General features: G+C 37.0%; 1 protein-coding gene across 2 annotated transcripts in view; it reads left to right on the top strand.

Annotated features, from left to right (window-relative positions):
• Positions 1-9,160, top strand: part of cntnap2b (contactin associated protein 2b) — a 50,504-nt gene that overhangs the window by 32,996 nt on the left and 8,348 nt on the right. For both annotated transcript variants that reach the window (XM_016519250.1, XM_016519249.1), the window contains exons 8-19: positions 499-757; positions 928-1,077; positions 2,185-2,347; positions 3,175-3,281; positions 3,678-3,797; positions 4,467-4,585; positions 4,683-4,767; positions 5,485-5,641; positions 6,459-6,586; positions 6,785-6,955; positions 7,529-7,747; positions 7,878-8,114. In XM_016519250.1, coding sequence (XP_016374736.1) covers positions 499-757; positions 928-1,077; positions 2,185-2,347; positions 3,175-3,281; positions 3,678-3,797; positions 4,467-4,585; positions 4,683-4,767; positions 5,485-5,641; positions 6,459-6,586; positions 6,785-6,955; positions 7,529-7,747; positions 7,878-8,114 — 1,915 coding nt within the window. The remainder of the gene's footprint in view (positions 1-498; positions 758-927; positions 1,078-2,184; positions 2,348-3,174; positions 3,282-3,677; positions 3,798-4,466; positions 4,586-4,682; positions 4,768-5,484; positions 5,642-6,458; positions 6,587-6,784; positions 6,956-7,528; positions 7,748-7,877; positions 8,115-9,160) is intronic.

The following is a 9,160-nucleotide window of genomic DNA, read 5'->3' as shown; positions in this document are numbered from 1 at the left end:
GAGCCGCAGGGTTTAATTTGGTTTTGTTTATGTTATTTTTTTGACTCTCAAAGCCGTGATTCCTATTCACTTCCATTATATGACTGACAGACTGCAACGGTTTGAGTCAAAAATCTTCGTTTGTGTTCTACTGAAGAAACAAAGTCACCTACATCTTGGATGCCCTGAGGTTAAGCAGATAAACATAAAATTTTCATTTTTGGGTGAACTATCCCTTTAAGCTGCTTTAACCACTGGCTGGGATTCCAGACATCTAGACCAGTGTGGACCAGCTAGAAACTAGACAAAACCATCTACCACCTTATGCTGGTTTTAGCTGGATTTTCCAGTAGGGTCCTATCCAGGTTTCCTGATTAAAACTCCCTCTTAAATCAATCTGTCCTCTGAAATACTGTAAATTTGTGGTCATTCCTGTAGTGGTGTGTGTTGAACTCCTTGATAAACACTTTCATTTTAAATGTTTCATAATTTTCATTTCATCTGCTTTTCCCATTCCAGCATAACCTGACGTTCTCCTGCACGGAATCACGCACGTTCCCCGCCTTCTTTAACTCCACCAGCTCCTTGCAGCTTCTGGGTCGGACCGATGAAGACACGGTGTCGGTCCGACTGCAGTTTCGAACGTGGAACCCCAGCGGTCTGCTGTTCTTTACCCCGCTCATGCCTGGAGGGGTGGAGGTCAGTCTGGTGGAGGGAAAAGTTACTGTCCACATCTACGTCACACTGGGCAAGAACACACGCGTGGACATATCCTCAGGTAACATCACACCTAAAGACACACATCCAGAGCTCTCTGTTTCTAGACTTTCTGTAGAGTTTCAGCTTGAAACTAGCTTGAAACACCTTAACTATCATATCAACCAGTAAAACACACACACACACACACACAGATTTTGCCATTGCTTATGCTGAAGTGTTTCTCTGCAGGTTCTGGTCTTAATGACGGACAGTGGCACAGTGTTCACTTCCTGGCACTGGAAAGCATTGCCATGTTGACCATCAATGGAGACGAGATGTCCACAGTGAGAGCTGCTTTCCCCATTCAGATCAGGACTGGAGGAGATTACTTTTTCGGAGGTAACTGTAGGAACCACCTCTATGAAGTGTTTTTATTTGGAAAATTAAAAAAAACTAAAATTGTTTATTATTTTTATATATATTAGAGCTCGCAAACTGAGTAATCTCAATTAATCGCATCCAAAATAAAAGTTTGTTTACATAATATATGTGTGTGTACTGTGTGTATTTATATGTATATATAAATACACATACATATACATGTGTATATTTAAGACATTTTTGGAAATTTGTATTTTGGATGCGATTAATCAGTTTGACAGCCCATATCTATCTATCTATCTATCTATCTATCTATCTATCTACACACACAGACACACACACACAATTAGAGATCCACCCATACTAAATTTAACTTATGCTGCAAACTATACAGGAAGCCTTCTCAATTTGGAACATAATATTAGAGGTTAAATTATATTCAATGCTGTTTATTTTCAGATATTAGAATCACACTCAAATAAAAATATTTATATGCAACTCACTTGTACATATCGCAGTTTTCATAAAATCTTGCCTTCATGACATTTATTCAAACATACATTAACAGTAAATAAGCTCCCTATAGTGTTTTTTATAGCTAACTTATGAACCGTTTGCAATTATTGGATGGGAGCCGCGCTACAAATAATGTTTGGTGAAGGGAAAAACGTGGATCTGGCAACCCTTGAAATATGGGCGATTCATAGGGTCAAATAGAACCTGTGTTAACGGCGCTGCGTTAATTCATTATTATTTCTTTAACTTCGACATCCCTAAATTTGTCACAAGAAACATTTTCTTCACACAAGTTGCTGTCTGACATGTTTTTCCGGCCCCTTGTTGATTGACAGGATATAATCGGTCCTGATCATCATCTGTTTTTAAACAATAGCTGATAATGCAGTTAATTGCTTTTACTGAATGAGCGGATACCGATTATTGGCCGATACATTGGTACATCCCTAATATAAATATATACTTGTTTATAAACAAACAATTCAATTAATATTAAATTCAATGCTGATGGATACTTGAATGTAAGCATCTTCCTATAAAGGCTTGATCTGCTTTGCATGACTGCACATTTGAGAGTACAGATTTTAATTTCCTTGTCACCATGTGCAGGATACTTCCCGCGGACAGACCTTTCTCCATCACAGCGCTCCTTTCAGGGCTGCATGCAGCTCATACATGTCGATGACCAGTTGGTCGACCTGCAGTCTGTGGAGCAAGGCATGCTGGGTAGCTTTGAGAACGTCAGTCTGGATATGTGTGCCATCATAGACAGGTAATGCATTCTCAGTATGGACTTGCACTGAATTGAATTTTCATACAACCACAACTGTTTTACAGGTTTATGCATAATCTGCTTTGTAAAAGTCAACAGGCGCTCCCCTTACAGCATTGCTTTTCATATGGTAATGTCACGTCTCTCCACGATAAAGTCAAGCCTCCGTACCCATCCATATTCATTCATGAACCCACTGCACTGTGCTCTCACAGATGACTCTGCAAACTAATGAAGAACAGATGTTTGCCTTTGTTTGCAGTGTTCTGATCAAAGCCGCTGCTGTATTATGATTGTTATTTTTGCCCAAAAACCAATAAGACGTTCCTCGAGTCATGCTGCTGGTTGCTTTATTAGAGTCATGGTGACTTTTAAAGCTGTGAAGCCGCTTCGAGGAGCTTATGCAAGCCACATCTGACACTCTTCAGCAGGAGTTCCTCAAAGCTCTGTCACGTGTCCTGCCCACGTTTGATAAGGACGACTGTGTTAACATGCAGGATCAGGGGAACCTCTCCGCTGATCTGATACTTCTGCAGAAATGAGGTTTTATAGAGCTGCAAAGATTATCAAACAGGGCAATGACTCAACAGTGCAGCTTCTCAACTGGCATTACTTTAGAAAGTGGCAACCTGAAACTTTTTTTTCTGCAACCAACCAACTAAATAAAATTTGGTTGACTACACATTTTCTTGTCAACATTTATGTGTCAAGTGTTGCTTATCTCTTAACCCTAGCTTACTTTTTAAATGCAAAACATCAGTAAAAAATTCCTCCAGCCCTCCAGCAATCCCTCCTTTCCAGTGTCTTTAATCTCTCTCTTTTTCCAGGTGTGTGCCAAACCACTGTGAACATGGAGGAAAGTGCTCTCAAACTGGAGACACGTTTAAATGTGCCTGTGAAGGCACTGGATACTCTGGTGCCACCTGCCATAACTGTAAGCCTTCTAATGTCATATCGCCTACATTTATTTGAGCATATTTTGATTCTTATTTCTCTGAAGCTGCTGCTATGTAGCAATAGCAAATAGACTCTTGCTGTATCAATCAACATTTTGAGCTTCACAACAAACTTTGTTTAAGCCATCAGCATACTCGTGTCCTAAAGATGAAAAATCAGGATTTTTTTTAATCACCAAGAAACCATAAAACAAATTTAATGTACCTTACATGCAACAAACCTTACAGAATAGAGATTTTGGTTTGGAATTGTCATTATTATGCTAGGATATTTATTTTATTATTTATTTAGCTGACTGGTCCTCAGAAATGAAGCATTGTAGATTGTCTTGCAGTGGTGGCTGTTTTGATGCTTACGATATGTGTTTCTGCAGCTGTGTACGAGCAGTCCTGTGAGGAGTACAAACACTTGGGCCGAAGCTCAGACACATACTGGATCGATCCGGACAGCAGCGGACCCCTGGAGCCATTCAGAGTCACCTGCAATATGATGGGTCAGAACCATATATGAAAGAATATATAAAACATATTCTGAATATATATGAAATATTTTAAACAATACACAATATCAGCAGGATAACGTGAAGTATGCACATAAAAAGTTGTTTGTATTATATAAATATATTTAAATATATATTTCTATAAGAATATATAAAATATACATATTTAAGTATATATATTTTTTTTTTAATTACAAAATAAATATATATATATTTTTAAATAAATATATTTATAGAAATATATATATTTCTATAAGTTTAAAACAAAACAAAATATCAGTGGGTTCATGTGTAGCATGTACATCTGAAGTTGTTAATATATTCATCGTCATAACAAGGAATACATTAACACATAATCTCCCACATTCACATATCAGTGACCCCTTTGGTACCAAAGAAATTATTAAATTATGACAGTTTGAGGTGCATGAAACCTTAAATAACATTATAAAACTCACTAATATAAAACCTTACTAACATTATATGTTTCATTTCACTGTGTACACATTGTTTGTTGTGGAATATATTATTAAAATGTGATATTACACCTTTAAGCAACAAAAACATCCAATGGTTTCTCTAAAACTTGAGTGCATATCATAGAAATATATCAATACCTGAATACTCACTGACTAATACACTTGAATATACTGTGTATTTCAGAAGACAAAGTGTGGACAACCATTGTGAATGACCTTCCAGCTCAAAGCTCTGTGTCATCTGGTTCCAGGCCTGAAGACAAGACTGTGCTCACACTCAATTACAGCATGTCTGCTGAACAGGTGACGCTTAAAACTGTGAATTTAACAATGTACACCTAACTAACAGATGCTGAATGTGGTGCTCACCTGCAGAGCTGCTCGTGTTTTTGTGATTCAGGTGAACGCCATCACCAGCAGCGCTGACTTCTGCGAGCAGCATGTGGCGTACATGTGCTACAAATCACGCTTGCTCAACTCACCAGGTAAATGATGCTAAAAACTCACGGCGCTCATAAGAAAATTTAGTTGCTTTAAAGGAATAGTTCACCCAAAATGAAAATTGTGCTCACTCTCAGGCCATTCAAGATGTAGATTTGTTTCTTCATCAGAACAGATTTGGAGAAATTTAGCATTCCATCACTTGCTCACCAATGGATCCTCTGCAGTGAATGGGTGCCGTCAGAATGAGAGTCCAAACGCGATCTGTGACAGGAAACACAGCAGAGATGCGAGAGGAAGATGGAAGGTAACGAAGGGAAAGAGACTGAAGAGGTTGCCTTAACTGAAAATGTACGGTTATTTACCCAATCTGAAAAACATTGATGGATATTCTGCAGTGCATTCAGATAAAGTATCTGCTCTGTTGCGTCTAATGCTTTAATAACATTCCCACAGTAAAGGGATTAGAACACAGACAAAAATACTTCTTAATGAGTTTTTAATAAGTTTTCCAAGTAAAAATCTCAATCCTTGAAACCTTGCAATCCTTTATAATAGACAAGATAGACTATATAAGCATTGAGCAACTAAATAATAAGGCTTGTTTAAGTCTTATAGTATCACTGAAAAAAATAATAATTTTTGCATTTCCTGTTCTCATAATTTTAGATAAAGTTTTAGTAATTGTGTTGTGTATTTTTGGGTTGATGACTAAATTTTCAGTTTTTTTAAGATTTTTTTTTTTTTTTTTTTTGTCTTAGACGGCTCTCCATCCACATGGTGGGTCGGCAGGGGAAATGAGAAGCACTTCTACTGGGGCGGCTCAGGACCAGGTGTGCAGAAATGTGCCTGTGGCATTGAACGCAACTGCACAGATCCAAGATACTACTGCAACTGTGATGCAGATCTGAGGCAATGGTGAGATCTTATGCTCTTCTCATTTTGCTAAAGGAAATTAGTTGGACTTACACGCTAGATGGCATTTTGCAGAAGTCCGAGAGAAAAGCCTGCTGTGCACAGTCCTGGTGGCCTCATAGTTATATTAGATGCTTTGATTATCCAGAGTTTGTTGGAATTGCATACTACCGTACTATGTTTTTACAGTATTTTTGCAGTAATATTTACTACCATTCAAAAGTTTGGGTTTCTTGCTGCTTAAGAAACATTTCTGATTATTATGTTGAAAACAGCTTAATATTTTTGTTGGAAACTGTGGTCATTTTTACAGGATTCTTTGATGAATACAAAGTTGAATTTATTTGTATTACATGTTTAATATTAATATTAAGTTTAACTGTTACTTTTGATCAATTTAATGTGTTCTTGCTGAATAAAAGTATTAATTTCTTTAAAAAAATCTTAATGACCCAAAACTTTTGAATAGTAGCTTATGTAGTGCACATACTAATTTTCTTAATGCATGGAAATGCAATGCGCTCAACTTAAATTTACATAAACAACCACAATTTTTAATACCTCCTCCTTGACTCTGTGAACTAAATTGGAATTTGGATTTCAAAAATTGCATACTAACTATATTTATGTATAACAGGATGCCTTTCGCTGGATTAACGTAATAAATTATTGCACATTTTTACATACTAGACAGTGTGCAGTATGTACTATGCAGTAAGCAGTACGCTAATATTCCAGCTCCTTTCTGCTGCATTGCACAATGCTATATTGCCCCCTTGTGGTCCATAATTCTTCCTCTGCATCATGTTTGTTTCTCCAGGAAAGAAGATGCTGGTATGTTGATGTATAAGGACCATCTGCCTGTCAGTCAGGTGGTGGTTGGTGATGTACACCGCTCTGGATCTGAAGCCAGACTCACTGTTGGGCCGCTGCGCTGTCAGGGAGATCGTAAGTGCAGAAGTGCTTAAAAATGTATCAACTACACACAAACAATCACAGGCCTATCCTCAGAACTAACTGCAACCTACCCTTAAAATCGATGTTAAATGATAGGTTGATAACCTCAAATTATGTTTAATACACTCTGCAGCTTTAAATTTGACCAAAACCGAGATCTAATGTGTTGTCAATGTGTTTCTTTTATAGGTCACTTCTGGAACGCAGCGTCCTTCAACACACCTGCATCTTATCTTCATTTTCCCACCTTCCAAGCCGAGACCAGCGCAGACGTCTCCTTCTATTTTAAGACTTCAGCCTCACATGGTGTCTTTCTGGAAAACCTGGGCAATCCGGATTATATTCGCTTAGAACTCAAATGTAAGTCCACATACTTTTATCACCTCATCTTGAGTAGGATTGCTGTAAAGCCCTCAATGAATCCTGTCTTATCTGCATATTGTTAAGAACTGTGCTTTGAGTTTCTTTATTTATCAGACAGAGGAAGTAAATTACAGTTATCTTTCCACCGGTGTTATTTTTTTTAATTATAGTATTATACTATTTATATTTATATTTATATTTAAACCACTGTAGTATTTATTTTTAATTAGCTTTTATTTTTATATTTTCAGTTTTTATTTTAATTTATTTTAATTGAGTAAAATAAATGTATTTTTAATTATTTAATTTATTAATAAGATTTACTGATTTTGTTTTATGCTTTTTCATTTATATTATTATTATTTATTTAAACTACATTTACATTATTGAAACTTTTTAGCTTTATTTCAGTTTTAGTCATTTTAGTACTTAAACTTCAACTTAAATCTTAGTTGCAAAGGCAACTTTAAAATTTTTAAAGGTTTTTTTCATTTCATTAGATTTTTATTTTATAATTTTTAAATAGCTTTTAATAGTTTTAGTTAACAATAACAATGCTGCTCTCCACAGCTGCTACAGTGGTGTCATTCTCATTTGATGTGGGCAACGGGCCGGTGGAATTAACCGTACGCGCATCTGCACCCCTCAATGATGACCAGTGGCACAGGGTGGAGGCGGAGCGGAATATTAAAGAGGCCGTGTTGCGATTGGACAAGGTGCATAGGGAGGCGCGGTCAGCCCCGCCTCAGGGCCACACCCGCCTGCAGCTCTTCAGCCAGATGTTTGTAGGTAAGCAATTTGTCAGATGTTTGGGATATAGAAGTTTAGTAGAATTATTTTACTTGTGTATCTAATTTATCTTATTATAAAGTGTTAACATTTTATATTTCATTATATCTGTGTTGCTGTTACGCTTTAGGTGCCTCAGGGGGGCAGAGAGGATTTCTGGGTTGCATTCGTTCCCTAAAAGTCAGTGGAGTGACACTTGACCTTGAAGGGAGGGCAAAGGTCACACCAGGGGTGAAGCCTGGATGCTCGGGTCACTGCAGCAGCTATGGGATGCATTGCCAGAATGGAGGGAAATGTATAGAGAAATACAACGGATACTCGTGCGACTGCAGTCTGACCGCCTTCGACGGGCCTTTCTGCAATGATGGTATTGCACTTATCTTACATAAATAGTACATAACATAAATAATTCAGTTTCGTCCTTGGCTGTAATGGGCAACAAATATATTGCAATGCACAAATCACATCTTTGAGGAGCACATTAGCATATACAGATGACGTCAAAGCTAAAAGACATGGACTGCAAGCCAATTTGGACCAGTTTTAGTTCTTATTCACGGCTCAACAGAGCATTTCACTCACATTTGCAACTAAAAATAGATGTGTGCGAACTGTCAAATTGTTTTTAGGAGCATGTGTGCAAAAAAAAAGAATAATTCCCAGCAGGTCATTAGAAAGTCTTAAATATCTTAATATGTAGCAAATGTCTTAATTATCATTTTAAGAGGTCTCAGATTTGGGGATGGAAAAACAGTATAATGTGCTTATTTGAAACTTTTAAAAACTATTCATTAAATAAATATGAGTGCAGCAATTGTTTCAAAATAAATTGATAGTAAAGCATAGACATTTCAAAATAAGTGCCCCTGTGTGTTTGAGTCTTATTTACAATTAAAAGTCCCACATTATGCATTTTCCTGGTTAATACTGGTACTTTAGTTATACAAGCTGTATCTGGCATTTAATTAAACATACACTCTTGTACTTTAGCTTCGGTTAAATACACTTTGAAGCAGTAATCTAGTGTACTTTTTGTATTCTAATAAATAGGGATGTAACGATTAACCTCGAGCCAGTTGAAAATCGATTCAAACGTGACGATTCAAATCGGTTGAGATGCTAAACAAATCGCGATTCAGTTAGGGGTAGGAGTTTATATGAATGCATGTCTGAGGGGAACTTACTGTCTTTAGAAAAGTTTAGATGGTATTTTTTTCTTTTCATCTTGCGTCTGTATAATGCACATTAATGTTCATAAGTGCAGCACTGCTTTGTTTACAGCGGAAACCAAGGAAATGCTTTAAGCGCCACCTGCTGGCAGAGAGTGAATCTGCATCTCATTCAGCTCCTCTGTTTCATGCAGATATTTTTATTTATAGTTTCACAAAACTGAAGTCAACACATTCTGTTTTT

The sequence above is a fragment of the Sinocyclocheilus rhinocerous genome, unplaced genomic scaffold, assembly GCF_001515625.1.
Source record: "Sinocyclocheilus rhinocerous isolate Xijiao unplaced genomic scaffold, SAMN03320098_v1.1 scaffold898, whole genome shotgun sequence".
NCBI classification, from domain to species: domain Eukaryota; kingdom Metazoa; phylum Chordata; class Actinopteri; order Cypriniformes; family Cyprinidae; genus Sinocyclocheilus; species Sinocyclocheilus rhinocerous.
This window is presented reverse-complemented; position numbering and strand designations above follow the sequence as displayed.